Consider the following 20301-nt stretch of genomic DNA (forward strand, 5'->3'; position numbering starts at 1 on the left):
ATTGAGCTTTGAACTTTAGTTTAGCCCTCGTGGTTCTCTTCCAAGTTCATTAACTACTAGATTACATCCTTGGGTGCGATAATTGTGCTACATTTAAGGGGGTTATCTACTATATTTTGGTTTCTGAATATAGGACAATGTAACACTGAAGAAAATGGGGTTGATGTGTGCAGGAGGCTGGTCCTGGAGGTATAGGAGGAGGAGGTATATGGGGTGCAGCCACAGACACAAAGAGGGTATACACCGGCATTGCCAACACCGGTAACTTAAACTACACATTGTATCCATCGACAAACATTACAACAGGTGGAGCCTGGGTGGCAATGGATGCTCAAACCGGCAAAATCCTATGGACAACTGCAGTTCCAAACAATGGTAGATCAAACCCTGTAACCGTTGCCAATGGAGTTCTGTTAGCTGGTTCACAAAATCCAAGAGGCCCCATCTACGCCATTAATGCGAAAACTGGGAAGATATTATGGTCGAACGAGACTGGTGCAACTGTGTTTGGGGGTATGTCAGTTAGCAATGGCTGCTTTTATGTTGGCCATGGTTACAGATCTGGTATAGGAGTCTTTAATCCCAACAACACTGGTGGAACTTCACTCTTTGCCTACTGTGTATATTGAAATGCCAAATGATGTCCAACTAATAACTTCGGCAAATAATATGATGAAGATAGTAAATAAAGAAGTACATGTTTGTGTGGCTAATTGTGGTATCCGAGTCAGTTTTGCTTTATGCGCACCATGACTTATTTCGTAAAATACTTGACCTCTCATCAACACAAGTATCAAACCGAATATATCTTAAAGATAGTGAAAATAACTTAAAATGAACTCAAATGAGAGATGAAACATACTTTGGCTCTAACAATCAAAATTCATTTGGCATCATTAAGACTCAACATTACTGTCAATATGAGTAAAAAGTAACGAGTTCTTTCAAATTAATATCTTAAAGCTTAAATCTTAGACATTGCAAACAAAAAAAAAACACAATTCTCCATTGCCTAGCAACTCTGAATAGCATAAATCCTTCTTCACAGATCTTGCACGCTCAAACCTACAAGTAGTAATGTAATGCAACAGTTAAGTTCAATTAAAAAAATGTTCCGCTACATAGCTTGAGTGTGTTAAATCAAGGCGGAGAGCTTAGAATTAATCAAGACACAGACGTATAAACATTACAGAGAATATCACCATAATTGGCAAAAAGTAGCAGTCTAAGAGTGCAAACCTGGAGGAAGTGATTGCTTCAACTTGTCAGCCTTCTCAAAGTCGGACACACAGAGTGTGTAGAGGTACTTGGAGCAGCGAACCTTGAACTTGACCATATCCTTGTTCTTCTTGATCTTGACAGTTCGGGCATCCTTCCTTCTGGCTGTCAGAAGGAAATCCTTGATCTCGTGGATTTGCTTAGGCTACAAATAAATACAATGTAAACACTCATTACAGCAAATTGAATAATAATGAACAAAAACAGATCACAAAGAAGTCATTAACAGGCCCAAATACAGTATCAACTAATCAAATCTCCTGATGGAACATTTGTCGAACACATTCAAACTTAAGCATTTAACTGAAAATTAACAGAAAACAAGAAATCGCATCAATCAGATAATTACACCCAGAGGATGGAACAAAACGACAAGAGAAAGATTTCCATCCCCAAAAATGAAGATGTTACACATATACACATCACAAAGGAGCTCAATAAGTGGGCAAGATAATACTAAAGTAATAACTAAAGAAAACTCGCCACTACGGTGAAATTGAGTAACAGAATGAAATTGGGATAGAACAGAACAGATAAAGAGGTCAAATCCAACTAGTTTGATGGATTTATACCATCTAAACTCCCCAGACAAAATGAAAAGAAACACAAACTACTAACAATATGTAATGCATCCATATCATGAACTTGTTTCCCAAGTGCAGCCAACAGAGTGCTTCTCCTCGATACATCGTATGAATAACAATCTTAACGAGATTCTTGATTTCAGATATCAAACTTTAAATAAAATGGACAAACTTTCTTGCTCCAAATAAGATTTAGCGTTTCTCCTATAAAATCAAACATCATAGCACATCCCGCAAACGTCTTCTGTTCTTAATTAACACTTACCTCCCGACCCCAAATCAGTTCAAGTTATGCAGGTCTAAAAGTGTTCAATTTCTTTCCTTGTATCTTCTAAATAACAAACTAACACCATTGATTGCAAAACTAAAACTTCCAATAAAATGGTCAGACTTGTTCAAGATAAAGACTCATTACAAGTCGGAATCGTTAAACAAAGATGACATAATACAGAATAACAATCATTGTATTGAGTTAAGTTACCAATTTAAAAAAAAAAAAATCATTGTATTGAGTTCGAAACTTCAAATTATTGATTCCTAAACTGAATCTTCCATTAAAATAGCCAAACATGCTCCAAAATAACTCAAATACTTACACTACTAGTTTGACATTATAGCACTTCCTTCCAAAAGACTATTTTTACCTCAATAAACATGTCTAAATTTTTACCTTTTCAACAAAAAAAAAACACCCAAATTGAAGGAACCCACAAAACAAAGATTAATACAGATCTAACACTCATGGTTTGTAGTTTGAAACTTCAAAATTCAAGTCAATATTATAAACCAAAACTAGAACTTCCAATAAGATAACCAAATTTGTCCCAAAATACAATCTTGGAGCAACCCCACCAAAGCTAATAGGATGAAACTCTACTATTCACACTAATTCCTCCAAAAACCTCCATTTTTATCTCAAAAAAACATCAACTTTACACCTAAATTTTTTACCTTTACATAAAAATGGAACAAGAAAAACCCCAAATAGAAGAAACCCACCAAATAAAGATTCATTACAAGCCAGAATCATTAAAAACAAAGATAACATAACACAGATCTAATTAACTATCATTGCATTTAACTCAAAACATCAAATTCAAGTAAAAATATTGTAAAACAAAGAAAATAATACAAAGAATTGATATATCAGAGATCAAAATGAGAAGATTAAGAAGAAAATGTACCATTTTTGGTAGGGAAAAGTTGTGCTAAGGAGAAGACGGCGAGCTCAAAGAGATGGAGAAAAGAAGAAGTGAAGAGAAAGATGTATAAATATATGCTTTTGCTAAAACCCTAATCACTTAAAAAAATTATTATTCTTTTTTCTAATAAAATGGATAAATTAATATTAGTATTAAAGATTATTTCAACTTCAAACTTAAAATATCTATTTTTTAGTTTATTATTTCAATTTCAAACTCGAAATACGGATTTGATTAGTATTTTCCTAAAAAACTTCAATTTTTTTCCAAGTGAAATTCACGCATAAGCATAAATTGACTTTTGAATATTTTTTTTAAACTTCAATTTCAAATATTATTTTGTTTTTCTTTTAAAAAAAACGTGTCTAGTAATTGCTTTGGGGCATGTTTAATTTGAAGTGACGTTGAGAAGACCCACTTTAAAAGACAAAATGCTTTTGATCAAAGGCAAATTTGTATTCAAAGCTCGAATTTGAACTCAAATCTGAATCATTTGATTTAGGAAGAAGGAGCACTTATTATTCTATCACAATCTTGATATTTTTGTTTTTCTAATTCAACTTATAGTAAATATAATCCAAACGCCTATAAATATGTTTTTTCGAGTCTAATTAAAGCGAAACCGAACGAATTTTTGTATATGCGTTAAAAAGATCCCCTATATAAGTTCAAAAATAATAGAATTCAAACCTAACATATTAGATTATGATAGAATTCCGAACTCAAACTACAATAAATTGTTTTAGCCACAATATTTGTGGAACTTAGTAGCTCAATTGGCTGGCAATCTGTTCTTTCACCTTATTTGTGAAGGTTCGATGACGCCTTGTAATGCATATATATTTGGTTAAGGGTATTAACACCACCAAATTTCACATGTTATTGCAAAACAACAAGAGGAGGACAATTACTATGTCAAATATTCCGAGTAAGTTGAACTCGACTATATGAATCATAATTATCCATATATCTCCATTTAAACCCGTCTCACGTTGAAGTTCTCTATATTTTCTATTGACATATAAGTCTCTAACAAACATTTCTGCTGCTGCAACATCAATTCCTTTCCTTACTCTTCAATTCTTTCAACATATTACAGAGGGTAGTTTCACCAAAAGAATACAGATGATCATACTTCCTGTACAACAATCTCGCTTCTTGCGCATTCCCTTTAACAAACAAACATATACTGAGAGTTCCGAATGATGTAGCAGTTGACGGATATGCTATTGGAAAATCTCCGACCTGATTACTGTGTGTCGAAGGCAACTGCATATTGTCTTGAAGTAATAGAAATGATATCTGTATAGTTGTTGTTAGTTGCCTTCGTTTTGAAGCAACAATCTTGGACTAAGATTTACACTTACTACTGATGGAGATCGCGTTATGAATATTCACGTGAAGTAGGGAAGCTCAGTCCATCTTTTATATGGGACACCGCGGTGGGGCATAACCATTTTAACATATTCGGACCTAATACCTGTTAAATATCAATAGGTCAACACAGAATGCAACTTCATTACAATTTATGTAAGAGAGAGCGAGAGAGGGAGGAAGAGAGACAGTACCAGACTGATATTTTTATAAGCACCAACATCATAAGGGTGATGATAATTCGTCCCAGATTTACTTGCCAGCCATGCTGCTCGTTTTGCCTCGTAGTACTGTTAAAGAATCTTTGCTTAGCAATTACATCAATAGGGAAATCCATGAGGTGAATCTAGTGTATTCGACAGTGTGATTACCTCTATAGTTGTCATATTACGCATTGTAAGGTAGATATGCCAGCCCAGGAGAGTTCCAAGTGTCAAGCTTAAGCCAATAAGCACAACACCAGTTGCAATCTGTTTAAGGTTGATACATTAGATTTCTGCAACCACCTGGAATTCACTCTACCACACTATACGGGAAAGCCAGAGTAAAAGCTTAAATGATTTGGTTAAGCTCATTTCAAGGCATTATTTTGAACTCACCCTGTTGGAAAAAGTAATAACTAATATCAAGTAGAGGAAGACCAGAAGGGGGAAATATGATGTCCACTTGAAAATAAAATAACTTATTGGAAATATTTTTCTGTGCTGCTCAGACCCTCCATCTGTATCAGATTCTCCAAAAATACATAGCTGTTGGAGGATCTGATACACACCTGACAATAGCTTTTGAAGAGTGTAAGGACCATAGATATTTTTAGGTCAGGATATTGCTGATGGTGGACCTAGCACCTAGCATAACAAATCTGTTAATGGTCAAGAATCACAGTATATGCGACTAATGGAGGGGTCATATGCTCCCTAATCTCTAGAAGGCGAAACGCTGAACTTCAATCAATATAACCAAATACTAGAAATATCTTCTTGAAGAAACAATTAGGAAAACATTTCCCATCATACCAAACACACACTAAAGAACAATCAATAAGCTTTAGATAAAACATCACCCAAAAAAAAAAAAAGGGAAAGAAAAGGCCAAAACTCAATACAATAGACATCAAACGTGTTAAATTATATATAATATGACAACTGACTCACGTAAAATAGCTTGAGATGCATCACTCCATCGAAATTCCAATCCTTATGAATTGCATCGCTCACCAATATAACCTGAAAACGTCAAACATTATACTCACACAAATTGAGCACAAATAGCTAAAGCCATATAGACTAAATTAACCATACCGAGGAATAGATTATAGCAATAGTTGCATAGAAGATTAAAGCCACAAACGCCTTGTAGTTCCTATGACCAACACAATTGTTTATCCAGGCACAATGATGATCCTGTTGAAAAATTATGGTAAATTAACAGACATACGCATTGTTTAGCAAATAAAAAAGGAAACATTAAAAAAAATGAGAGACACCCACCATCCTCAAAATACACCTTCGGCAGATACGGCAATGATGAGTCCTGGGCGGCTTGTATTCCGAACACTTATCACATTTCTTCTTAAGCAAACCCTGAATGTCAGGTATTCAACAATTCCTTAGATGGTGAGTGTACAAACAATAATTAGGTACTATTATTTTGCAGACATTTCTTTTAAGTGTGTTCATAAGTTGGTAGAGTTATTGCTCCGGCGTAAAAGAACAACCAAAGAGTACTGTAAAGACGTGGTGGGAATGCAATGGATAATGCATTAAGTATGTTGAATTGCGTGACCACCTCATCTAAAAGTTTAAACTATTATGGAAATCACACTTTTATTTACTTAAATGTTCCTTTAACACGATCTCTCACTTGGAAGATTGAATATATTATTTTCCACTAGCCAAGCATATTGTAATTTTTTTTAAGCGACCAGGAGACTATATCATGTTGAATTATGTAACCATCTCATTTAAAAGTTGAAACTATTAGAAAGTGAACACTTCCTCTCTCCCATGTGTATAGAAAATAGTGCTACACTCACACTATTTGTGTTTGCTTGCACCAAGAAAACAGAAGATATAAACATTAATTCAATATATGTAATGCTACATATTCTTCGAAGGAATTTCGATCTCTTCTCCAGCCACACAGAGCACGTTACACAAATAGGTGTTTCCAGCAATTTCTTTGCATTCAATTTCACCCTGCATCCTCTCTATCCTGCTAAGATCCCTAATGACTATCCTGGGGTTACCCAATTTACTCATAAGAGGTTCCGAAAAAACACTCTTTCTGATATGCAAGATCACCAATACCATAAAATCAGTTTCTCTTATTACATGATCAAAGGGAAGAAAAAAAAAACAGAAAACCATTTTCTCTATTAACCATCCTTGACCTTGCCACATTGTAGGAGTAGTAACCACCCAACAAATTGTTCAAAGGGTTTAAAATTACTGAAACTTCTGCTCCAACAAGCCAAAGCTTGGCTATGCAATGTAATCCTATTCGCTTGGTCTGGCTATTGGACATATTTTCCATTTTTACTAGAGATGTAGCATCATATATGACAATGTGCCAACATATAGCTGTCTGTGGAGATAAAATGTTTCTTTTTCCCACTTTGCTTCCTTGATAACTCTAACCCCACAACCTTATTATCAGAGGTTCTAAGGTCCTACCACCCATCGCAGAACCAAGATTTACACTAAGAGAATTTAAAATATAGTTTCTTACTTTCTCTCGATCGCTTCAATGCCTATATCTTGAGAGATAAGAGGAAAGCCCTCTCTCGAATTCAAAGATGTAACACAAATAATGACTCCCTTCACCGGAATGTCAGCAGGTTAGGCACACGAAGAAGCCAAGTGATTTCAACATCTACTATCTATACATACTAATAATTTTGACCTTGAATATACAGTGTATTGAACCTTCTTACACTAGACTACCAAATACTATCAATCATCATATATTGAAATAAAAATATGCTGCAACATAAAGATATAGAACTTTAGATCATTTTGATGTAAAAAGACACCAGTAAAGCTGCAACAACACTAATAGCACTAAATTATCCTTTTTTCAGCAAGGCCACTCTCTCAAGAATTTATAGGAAATAAAAGTAGTAAAAGACACAATTTTTATAACTAAAAGACTTACAGATCTTTTGGATTCTTGATCTGAAGCTTCATGATCTTCAACATCAGGAAGATATGAAAAAGGAACCCCACCTGGGTCTTTGAGAACACAAACAAAGAAACTGAATACACAGAGAGAAGCCATGAAAGTGAAGAAAAAAGAGTGAGATTTGCCAGCTGAGCTTTGTAAGCTCAACAAATCATCCAAGAAAATGAAAATTGTGAAATAGTAAAGAAAACCCACAAAAATTAACACACATAGAATGTGAATTGACAGGAATTTCTTGAGTTCCATTGATGATTTTTGAGATGGAGAAGAGAAAAAGGGAAGCTTCTAATTGTATTTGGTGAAATTCTTCAAGTTCAGTTCATTCCAACAAATTGGGCTTAATTTTCCAATTAAGAATCCAAGAAAATAATAATTTGATAACAGGCCTTGAGCCCAAATAGCGTCACCTTTCATTATGCCCATCCCATAAGGGTTGTTTCATGAGCCAAAAGTTTATATTTTCGTATCATAACATCTCATAAGTTATATTCGGGCAGGACATGTCACACTAGGCATAAGGGCTTAATTTTCCAATTAAGAGTCCAAGAAAATAATAATATGATAACAGGCCTTGAGCCCAAATAGTGTCACCTTTCATTAAGCCCATCCCATAAGGGTTGTTTCATGAGCCAAAAGTTTATATTTTCGTATCATAACATCTCATAAGTTATATTCGGGTAGGACATATCACACTAGGCATAAGTTTGATGGTTAAAGAGAAAAAATTAAAATAAGAAAGTAGGGGCAAGTGCACGCATAGCCGATTTTGGAACCACAATTTAAGTCATATCATAGTGTATACTTATAAAGAATGATCAATTGAATATCATTTGTCATCGCCACTGATCAATATTGTATACATATATACCAAATTTTGAACACTAGCTATTATTATCGAACTCTTGATATTGTCAGTTTGTCACTGATCAACATAATAACACAAAAAAGTTAGAGAACAATATAACTTTCCAAAATGAACTAAGACTAGGGTTTTCATGATATATATATTTCACTTTTTGTTAGTGTAATATACCACAAATAGTATAAGTTACAGTTGTAAATAAAATTACAAAAATGAATAAATAATCATTCAGACTGAGGCGTAGATATTTTGTTATCTATAAGGAGATTCAAGTTCATTGCGGCAAAATCTACACCTATCCAGTAGTAATACTCTTGACTTGTCCCCTCCAGAATACAATAATGTCGTACAACTCAAGCAACTCTGTATTAGTTGACGAGTTTCAAAACTCCATAAAAAGAACACCTTCCTTCAATATATAACTACTGTAATGAATTAGTAGAAGACTTGAAAATATTTTCCTTTGTCTCAACTCTCTCTTTTACCATACTACCTCAATATAAACTTCTCAATCCTTTTTTACAATGTTTTTCTTGTACATTTCTTATTGTACTCAATTCAAAGAAAGATCATCACTTATAGAAAATTATTACAATTATCTAGGTTGGTGTTTATCATTATAAGTTCACAACAAAACCCTAAGGATATAAATGTAAAATTTTTTGTGGTCCACAAAACAGTAGCATGTGATCATCACATGTCCTTAATTAGTTTTGTACTACTCTATAACTATACATCAATTGGTAAATTATACCATTCTTTCCGTTTCAATTCATGTGAATCTCTATTTTAAAATTTGTTTCAAAAGAATAAACATGATTTACATGAGAAGAGTGGTGGTGAAACTAAAAAAAGTTGATTAACTGGATTTAATACGACCTACGGATATACTTAAACTTTTATGTTTGATAGAGAATAAGTGAACAAAGACATACCAAAAAAACTAAGAGATTCAACATAAATTGTAGATAAATAAAAATAAATCTAAATCTTATATATATAGTGTAATTATAATTTTTGGCAAAGATGTGTTTGAATTATAGATCTTCTTACGTTCCCTAGCTCCGCCACTAGAGAATATGTGGCTATGTCTGTTTGTGAAAAGATAACAAGTTTAATTTTATGTGAGATAATAATATTTACATAATCAGATTATTTATTAAATAATTATAAATAAACTATGGTATATATAGTTGTTCCCTTTTTGCCCAAACTTGAGGGACCTAAAAATATGTTTATTTGCAATACTAATATGAGACAATAATAAGGACTTGTTTGGATTGATTTTTGGCTTATGACTTATAAGCCAAAAGTCATAAGTTAGGATTTCTAACTTATGTCTTTTGGCTTATTTTTGTTATTTATGCTTTAAATAAGTGTTTGTAAGCACTTTTCAACTTTATCCAAACACTTCAAAACTGCTTAAAAGTTATTTTGGCTTAAAAACACCTAAAATAAGTCAATCCAAACGGGCACTAATGCATGTGCAGGCTTTTGCTTAAATTGAGGGACCTAAAATATTGTATTGTCTCCCAAAATAATAATAATAATAATAATAATAATAATAATAATAATAATTAAAAAAAGTAAATGAAATATATTATTTGTACCAACACTTCATAGTCTCAATAAATTTACTTTTCATGGGGTCACTTAATTTTACTTTTTTGGATATGTTTCTTTTTAAAGAAAATGGAAAATGTTTTTTAAACTAAACGTCTGATGATATTTGATTGAATATGAAATGTTTTCGAAAAATCTTTTCAATTTTTTTATTTGTGTGGAAAACTTTATCCTTTTCAACCACTTTTAATACAAGTGCCAACCACTCAAAAATAAGAAAGATCCAATAATGATAAATACTACAAGGTACCAAGTTGATCAACCTAGAACAAATTCTATTAAAAGATTGTACTATGTAAGGTGGAAGTATATAATAACCACATATGATTGGACTTATTGCACATTTTGGGGTACAAATTATTAAATGGTGTTTATTATAAGAAGTACTCTAACAATCTATCGATGTTCTCATTGTAGTAGCTATATTTGCCTTATTGGGGCACCCAAATGTGCGGTTAATGAAATAAGTTGAGAGCGACCAGATTTTGAGTTTAAATATTGACTGATTTTTTCTCATATGTTCAAATATTGATGGACAGAATCACTCAATGCTTTCTGATATTTGTTTTTGGTTCTTTAGCTAGTTGTGTATTGGTTGTAGCTTTTTCACATTGTTCTTTTCCTTTCAAGATATTTATGTCGGTAGGAGTTACGTCGTAGTAAGTACCTCAGAAAATTAATGGACAAAATCACCCAATACTTATATCGGTAGGAGTTACGTCATAGTAAGTACCTCAGAAAATTAATGGTGATAGATGACACTTTTTAATGGAGTATTTGTTTTTGGTTCTTTAATTAGTTATATGTACCGGTTGTACCTTTTTCACATTGTTCTTTTCCTTTCAAGATGTACTATTATTTTAATTTTTGGATCTTACCAATTAGGTATTATTAGTTGTACCTTTTAAACAAAATGTTGTAATCTCCAACTAGTATTTTTTTTCTGATTTTTCTGAATTTAATGGTTCACAAAAGGAAATGTGTCTTATTTATATTCACAAAAAAATTCAGACATCACATTATTTTATTTCATAGTACATAAAAGATGTGAATTACATTGACTTTATAATATAATGGACGATCAAAATTAATTATTTTTGTCTTCAATTAAATACTCCCTCCATTCCATATTAAGTTAATTTTTGAGGTATTTCACACCCTTTAAGAAACGTAGATTAAGACATAAATTGAACCTAGTTTTCTATTTTTACCCTTATTAATTATTGTCAAATTTATGATTAGAATAACTAAATATTAATTAGTTACTAATTTCAATACTAACTAATAGGGTAAAATTGGAAGAACACTCTAAAAGTAGTCTTGAAAACTGAACAATTAAGTTAATTTGAAAAATGAAAAATACCTCAAAAATTAACTTTATATGAAATGGAGGGAGTACAAATTTGGACCATTTCTTTGTTCTTTAATTGGTTATGCATATCTACATTTATTGTTATTAACAGAAAAAAATAATTATTATTTGTCCTATTTAGTAATGGATTATTGATGAATTATTTTTAAAAAATTATGTTAGTTACCAATTATCTATCGATAGACTAGTAATGAAAGTCTATTTTTTGAAGTGTAAGCTCATTTTCAACCAATCTACAATTAGGCAGCTCAATATAATGTCGGATGTATCATTATCATATTAAAAATTAATTTGGCATGACTCAATATTTTTATGTTCGACTTCGTTACTTTGAGATTTGATAAATCGGCAACTATAATTTATTCGATTTTAACTTACATATAATCATATAATAGAGAATTATGACTTTGATTTTTCAAAAAAAAAAAAACATATCAATTATATCATATCAATTACAACTTAAACATATAATATACTATTCTATGATCTAATTGTCGCTTTGGTAATAAAATGTTTTTTTAGCGGGATGGGAGGTGTGGAACGGGGGGGGGGGATTTGAAAAGAAAGTACAAGCAATTTTCTCAGTTAATCAATTACACACCACAAAAAAAAAAGATATTGCAATTAAAATAGAATAGTCAAAGTTCAAATGTTTGCTTTATTAATTATTTTAAAAAAAAAAAACAATACGAGATATAAGTAAATTATTTATTTGTATGGTACTTTTTTTTTTTAATAAATAAAAAATATTTTACCGAATACTAAAAGTTTTAAAATACATCCCAATGTCATAACAACAAAATTACCGTATCAAAAAAAATTAATTTCAATATAATAATTCGATATGTATTGTCCCATGCATCTATATATTAATGGTTCAAAGTAGAATCTTATATATTAATCGAATTTTACTTCTCCATATTTATAGTATTAATTTTTTATTATATTATTTAATCACCTAAAAATTAACTATCCATTGATCATTGATGTGACAAATAATTTTGGATAGGACAAATATCATTAGTCTCCTCTTAATCATGTATAAGTTTGAAATGTCAAACTCAATTTATAACTTTCAACACATCAATAATTAATGGAGGCTCAATTTAAAATGCTTCAGCATATTAATCTACATTAAATTGTTTTAACAAAAGTAATTCTTAATTTATGTATTATAATTGATTTCACAAAAAAAAAATACATATTAACAAGAAAATATACATAAAAAAACTTCTTCCTAACTCCTTCCTTTTGCAAGCAACTATTCTACTATGTGCTGCTCTCTATAGCTATATTTTAGCCACGAATTCTCCACCTTCTGCTTCAAAGACCTATATTTATTTGAAATTGCTTCGTTAGGATTATCAAGAAAATTAGTTATGCATCTTTAAATATCACACAAATTTTTAGAAGAAATCGCGAAGTAAAGAAACATAATTTAAGAACTTAATAATTAATTCATGAGGTATTTTATATTAAGAAAACTACAACATATTAACCAAAATAAGTAATTAATAATCAATAATCATGTAGAATTAATCATACTCAAAAAGAAAACTTACCAAATAAAGATAAATTGCCCAAATTTTCTTGTAGAATTAAAGAATCAAGTCATCAATTTGCCAATGCAGCATCATCAAGATTCTCATGTATTAAAAAATTGGGCATATTTCATTTCATAGTCCATATTTTCTATGTGAATCTTGATGGTGCTGCACTAGCAAGCAACAACTGTATGCTGAGGCAAAGCTACAATATCAAAATTAAATTCGATAACATAGTCAGAAAATTCACTGACTTTAAATTTTGAATTTGTACGTGTTAAAGTATGTCATCAATCATACATACGTTTAATCCATCCTTCATAAGATTGGGACAAAGTTCCTACTCAAAAGTTGAGTAAGAAATTATAACAAAGAAATCATGAAAAGAATGCAAAAACGTTACACATGATATTCAAACAAATCAAATTCGCTACAATAAAACGAAGAGGATTCAATTGAACTCATTCAGAACATGTAGCTCTGGTCCTTGAAATTGGATGATATTCTATGTGGGAAATTCTACTTCTATCATAATTAATATAGCTCAAAGAAAACAAATAAAAAATGAGGTAAGAAAAATAAAGTAATAAACTTAAAAAATCGATACGTATCCTAACATCAAAATAAAAATCAAACTAAAAAAATCAAGCAGACAAAAAGGACAAAAAAATATTTGTATTCTCTAAATGAGAAATCTACACATTTGGGGACATATCCTTTAAATGATGTGAATAATTAGGTGGAATTAATATTGAAATATAATTGAAGAGAGGAATAATTAATCCAATAAAACAAATCTAGTACTAAGAGCTAAGAAAAAATCAATTTGCTATAAATTTGAAATATATGAGAATAAAAATCCAAGTATTATTCAGGTGTTTGAAGAACTTTAGATAAAAATCGATGTTTATAATAAACAGAAATCTAACTTATAATATCTAAAAAAACTTAAACACAAGAACATGGATCGGTCATTTAATGAATCGACAAGTACTCAACGGGAGAAGATAATCAAAAACATAAAACAATTAACATCAACTATAACAATATATGAATCACGACTAAACTATATCAATCTTCACTGTTCATATCGCTCAGGTGTAAAATTAAACTCATTTTACTCCATACTATATAAAACAAAATCCTAGATGCATATTATATTATTCATATAAGTAGGAAGAAATTCAGAAAAGGAAAAAGAATTATATGAAAAATTATTTGGATTTTTGACAAACTAAAGGAGGGAAGAAAATGAAAAAGAAAAAAATTTGAAGAAGAAGAATACAGGCAATGAGTTGAGAAGGGAAAAGAGAAGGATATACTTATATAGAAAATTAATTAACCTACCTCTTAGCTGGTTTTTTTCTTATTCTTCTATTTACCAATAGGTGTATGAATATTTATGTGCACTTTTTATCTATTTATTTATTTATTTTTAATTTAAATTTTGTTATATCAAAAAATATGAAAGAGTTGATGGTCTACCAACAATAATTTTTCTATTTTATGAGATAAAGATAAGATTGTGTACATACATATGCACGACTTACTCTACAAACTTCACTCATGAAATTTAATTTACTGAGTCTATATATATATAAAAACTCGATCGGGTGGAACAAAAGAAAAACATTTATTGGTTTCTCTCTTTTTTTCGAAAGTATATTTTAAAAATATCTTGCAAACAATTATTGATTTTACCAATTACTTATTTGTTGTTTGATATATATCATTTTGAACTATTGATTAATTTGGATATAAGATTTATATACCTTATACATAAAAAAAAAATAAAAATTAAAAGGAACATCTTTTATCAAAATAAATTAAAATTTTAAAATTTAAACTCGAAATCATTATTGAACATCTAGTTCAATTCAGTCATGATAAATAATTAGACTATGAACACATAAAACAACAACAAATATATATTTTCATCTTGATATGATATCATTACCAGCAACAGACAAAAATAAAGATAATCATCCTAGACTTTTTTGTTTATATTAATGTTGTCATGATCAACTTAAGTATCTTAAATATTGATTGAAAGCGTTTTCTCGATTTATATATAATAAATATTCAAATTTCATATAGTAGATCACATTTTTCATTGATCACGCAATGTATGAAGAAGGATCATACCTCAAAGAATATAAATCTAAATAACTTATTGTGCACTAGCTACTAAAACATATGATCTATATAAATAATATAAATTTTATAAAAATAATTTACTGTTTCTTCAAGACTTCCGCTTCCTTTCAAATACCAAATAATTATAAAACAAAAATTACTAAGTTAGGGCAATATAAAAATCATAATGCATATAGTTTAAAAAGTGGGGTATATGATGTCCTAATCATGGCCATCAACCTAGTACACTATGGATTTATGAATCATACTCAATAATCTTTTCATTTTTTTAGGCCATATGGGCTATATATGTTTAATCTTTTAATTTCTTTTAGGTATTTATTTCTTATTTTTCTTTTTTTGCCAACCAAAATTATAAGAAGTTTTTTTAATCTTCTCATTAGACCCAAAAAAAATAATAATCTCATGAGGTACCTATATTTGCAAACTTTTATTTGCTTCATTTAAAAAAGTTATTGCTTCAACTTAATTTTCCAAAATTGCAACAAGCAATTAGTGATAAATTAAATGTCAAGTAATGTCACATTAATATAGTTTTATGTCAATTCATGGCACATTTGTGTCAATATTTATATAAATGTTAAATAAATTTATTGGTATTAACTATATGTCAACCAAATGCTATTGGCTATGTTTTACTTTAATTATATTAAACGTCCTTAGAGAAGTTGATTAAGCATTAGCTTAATTAGAATAAAATATATATTCTCCTCTAAGCATATTAGTTTTCCCTGGGTAGTTTAATTCCCTTCTAATTATAAATTTATTTATAATAGTATGAGTTAATCCTTTTCGAAATTGGAGAGAATACATCCAAAAGTCATATCTGCAATTGATGTTTACACCAAATCAATAAATATATAACACCAAAATTCATATCTGCAATTGAATATGCATAAATATTTAATTACCTTGTAATTTGAATCGATTTGGTATAAATAACAGGTAGGGATAAACATTTATCGTGTTATTTGCACTTCTAAGAAAATGTTATCATTCCATAATTTACTTTTATGAGGACTCACAAGAATTTGTCGATATTTCTGATTTGATGTTCTATTTCATTATACATTCGTTCATCGTACGAAATTTTAGAGGAATTGAACCAAATATTTATACCCAATCAATTATTTTAATTTTTAACCATAGTTAGCTTAAAGTTAAAATAGGAATGCATGTCACATAAAACTAAGGGCTAGATTCACCAAGTAGGGTTGATGGGGTTCATCTGAGCCTCCTGCAGTGAAAAATTACATTATTAATATGTGATTAACATTATTATCTTCATATATATATAGTAAGTATATATTGAATTCCTTTTAACTTTTTCATGTGTTTACTATTTTATATTTTGGACTCTTTTGATAAAAATTTTGACACCGTTGTTTACATATAAACCATGGGCTCTTTGGTTCCACTAAGGTGGTATTATTAGATTCCTTAAACTTGAAAACGTAATTAAGGTATAATTATGAAATTTCTAATTAAAAATTATACTTATCAGAAATATTTTAATACTATGATATGTTCATGCATGTGATCATGTGCATTATGATTATTTTGAATTTTGAATTTAAATTCAAAAAATACGCGTAAAATCTCGATTCTCTTTTTATAATATCATTATATTATCCTAAATTAAATGATTATAGTCTATAGAAACGAGGAAGATGAAGAAATAGATCCAAAGAATAAATCCATGTTAGTTTTAAAAAATATATTAAAAGCAATTTGAAATTTAAAAATGTTAAAAACACTCGTGAAATTTTAAAAAAATCAAGTTGATATTTAAGGTTCTTTGAACATCGCAATGAACAATAAATCTCAAGATGTTAAAAACATTCTTAAAATATCCGATTAAAAGTTATATAATTGTCAGAAATATTTCAATATTTATTAAATGCGTATGGCTACTTTCATTATGATTATCTTACAAACATTTGATAATTCACTATAGGTTCAAATGTACGAACCCCTCATAAAAAAATTTACTTAATCAATAAAGAATTAATGATGTTATTGATAACAAAACTAATTAAAACAAGCACTAGCTTGTTCTCCTTCTCTATCATTATTTTCATGAATCAAAAGGAAATGTGAACACTATTTAAAATATTTTTTTCTCGTTAAAACAACAAAAATATTTTTATTCTATTTAACAATAGGCTAGCAATAAAATATCAAAAAAATGAGAGTTATTTAGTGATAGACTAGAGGCGAATTTGAAATAAAATATTAATGACGAGTTAAGTTAAACTTGCATCAGACGCTAAATATTAGTATTGTATTTGATATGAAGGTAACGTATATTTTGATATGCCTTGAAAATATTCGAGAGCGTAAATTCTCTTATTAGTCTATAAAGAACTATCAATGGTTCTTTGTTAAAAATATTTACATTACAACTCATTCTCCTTCTTTATTACTATAGTCATGAATCAAAATAAAATGAAAATAAGTAAAGAACTTTTTTTTTAATAAAAGCTTATGTGTTGTGGATTTGGATCAATCAAATTTTAAAATAGATATTGAACGTCGAATGAAAAATGGGTGTGTAACTAATAAAGAAGAAGAAACAAAAAGTACAAAAAAAAAAAATTGGCTAATTTTGCTAAGGATGTTTTCATTGGAAGTTGGAACAGTGGGCTCTTTCATTAATAAATCCATGTTTTTTAACAAATATAATAGTTTATTATATGGTCGGTTGCAGTCAATAAAAAGAAACAAAAATGTCTCATAAAATATTTTATTTTTTAATTACGTTACACATGCTGATCATTGATTCTTACAATTTTTCTATAGTGCTACATAATGTGATAATAATTGATTACTAGTAACATCATGTGTTAGTTACTAGGTTTTGAATTTAATTTTTATATATGTACTTGATAAATTTTAAAATATGAATATAAATATAAAGTTTGAACTAAAGTTTCATATATCATCTATTAATTTTACTCTTATTAACAATCTACTTTTATTGAAAATCCTTCGAACATATGCTCATCGAAAATTACTTCTGATGGGATTTTGATAAAATCGTCGGGTAAGAAGTTTGTTTAAAATCGGCCCAAAGAGTTGTTAGGGGTTTGTATTTATTGAATACAACATGTATCAATCTGTATCTAATGTCTCTCCTCTCTCCCTCTCTCTCCAAAATCTCGCCAGTCTCTCTTTTCCCTCGATTTCACTCACATTTCTCCTCCCTCAAACTGTTGCTATGGATTGTAATTAGACAAACTATAATTACTAATGATAATTATGAACCAAACTGTAGCTATTAATGAATATTCCTTTTTATCAAAAGTGGGGTTGGGAAAGCCCATAATTTTAGATCCCTTATGCTTACCATAGATTACCCCAAAATTGAGATTGTGTTACAAGCCCAATCTTAATTGTTGTTTCTTATTTTCAAATTTGAATAAAGGGATATAATTGTCCACATATAGCTTATTAAATTAGTCAAATTAAGTGTCGCGATAGTAGAAAATAATAATAATTACATTTGCTAGTTAACTGAACAACACATTTGCGTCAACAAGAGTCCACCATCATCTCCACCACACCCAATGATGCAAATCACATGGAGCCTTGTGGTTGCTCAAACACCCATTGCCTTTTCGCGTGATTTAGTCGATTTATATGTGACAATTATACATCAATATATTTAGTTTAGTGTTGGGAGTGAACATCCTTTCGATAAACATTAATAAGGAAATTAAAGCACTTCTAATGATAATCCTATGAAAAAAATTAATGGAAACAAGAGCCACAAAATTGAATAATACCCCCTCTACCTTGTTATTAAACCTCTAATTAATCCTTAATAGATGATTAAGATAATCCAAATTTAAAAAGACTACGTGGTCTAACTAAAACCTTAAGACATTTCAAGTGGCATTGATTTTTTCTAATATTATAAGAAATATTCTTTAGCAAAAGGAATTAATTCAATGTTCAATTATTTAGGGTTAAATTTGGTAATAAACTATTGTGCAGTCTAATCACCTATGCATGAGTGTTTCCTATTTAATTTGACATAATCACCTATGCATGAGTGGTAAAACGAGGTGATATATTCATTGAATGGTTGTAGTCTTAATTTGGTACTTGAAATTAACTAGGAGTCCGAAATCAACAATGTGTAGCTTCTGCTTTATGAACATATATTTTTTTTTGCTTCATGAAATTCGTTTATCTTTATTATTTTGTTTCTCCTTCCCCGATTTCTAGACATATATGCACGAAAAATGATCTACAATTGAGTCAATCACGTTTATTAGAAGTCCATAACCGATACTATCCATCTATTGCGACTTTTTCAATCTTAAGTCTATTCTTAATGAAAGCACAAACAATAAGGCATCTATGCTTTAATTAAATCCTATGATAATGGTTCCTTCGAATAAGAAAAAAGTACTCTTTCTCATGACTTTCCTTCACTTCGCGAATGAGAGAGAAAGTCAGAAGAAAAAATATACTATCTGATCTCTCTTTACAATCAAAGATAGTGTGTGCAATATGCTCGAACTATATATATTTATACATGCATACATTTAATTAATGAAGTTCTAACATGTATGCTTATATATAAACTAAATTTGTACAAAAACAAATTAAGAATGAATGAAATCATTGATTTTTAATCCAATAATTATTTGTATGGTTTAGTATTTTTTAAAGGTCATATGGTTGAAGACAAGTCAGTGAAATTAAAAAACTCAAATCATGAATGGTCTTGATTTATTCAAGGACAATTAATCTTTAAGAGGTCATTTGATATTCTTTAACGGTCATTTGGTTTGAAGACAAATTACACAAAATTTCTAATCATGAATGATCTTGATTTATTCAAGGACAATTAATCATTTTCTTGTTGCATATATTCAAGGAAAAAAATCAGAAAAAAAATCTAAGGATAGTGAGAACAATTTTGTCACATAAAATAATTCATGTGTTACTATTTACTATAATATCTATACTTTTATTCTACATTTTATAAAATAATACATATATCTTCACATAACTTACGCATAGATTAGTTTTGGGCAAAAAATAATAATAAGAAGTTAGTTGTACAATTAATATTTTTTTTTGCTATTAGAATGCACGAGCAAAATAG

General features: G+C 29.7%; 3 protein-coding genes across 3 annotated transcripts in view; 1 reads left to right on the forward strand and 2 right to left on the reverse strand.

Annotated features, from left to right (window-relative positions):
- Positions 1-707, forward strand: part of LOC125867742 (uncharacterized) — an 8927-nt gene extending 8220 nt beyond the window's left edge. Inside the window, exon 3 of the mRNA XM_049548311.1 lies at positions 307-707. Within this exon, the coding sequence (XP_049404268.1) occupies positions 307-629 (323 nt within the window). The 3' untranslated portion in view covers positions 630-707. The remainder of the gene's footprint in view (positions 1-306) is intronic.
- A 138-nt stretch (positions 708-845) lies between these two features.
- On the reverse strand, positions 846-3159 carry LOC125869204 (60S ribosomal protein L38). Its single transcript, XM_049549766.1, has 3 exons — positions 3047-3159; positions 1240-1423; positions 846-1065 (listed from the first exon to the last, which is right to left on the reverse strand). Exons 1-3 carry the CDS (start codon positions 3047-3049, stop codon positions 1043-1045), a joined length of 210 nt encoding a protein of 69 aa, XP_049405723.1. The 5' UTR covers positions 3050-3159; the 3' UTR covers positions 846-1042.
- An 819-nt stretch (positions 3160-3978) lies between these two features.
- LOC125867376 (probable protein S-acyltransferase 15) lies at positions 3979-7934 on the reverse strand. Its single transcript, XM_049547855.1, has 7 exons — positions 7595-7934; positions 5929-6021; positions 5740-5841; positions 5593-5664; positions 4810-4908; positions 4633-4728; positions 3979-4544 (listed from the first exon to the last, which is right to left on the reverse strand). The coding sequence occupies exons 1-7, from the start codon at positions 7865-7867 to the stop codon at positions 4449-4451; spliced, it is 831 nt and encodes a 276-aa protein (XP_049403812.1). The 5' UTR covers positions 7868-7934; the 3' UTR covers positions 3979-4448.
- Between the last annotated feature and the right edge of the window lie 12367 nt (positions 7935-20301).

The sequence above is a fragment of the Solanum stenotomum genome, chromosome 6, assembly GCF_019186545.1.
Source record: "Solanum stenotomum isolate F172 chromosome 6, ASM1918654v1, whole genome shotgun sequence".
Classification (NCBI taxonomy): domain Eukaryota; kingdom Viridiplantae; phylum Streptophyta; class Magnoliopsida; order Solanales; family Solanaceae; genus Solanum; species Solanum stenotomum.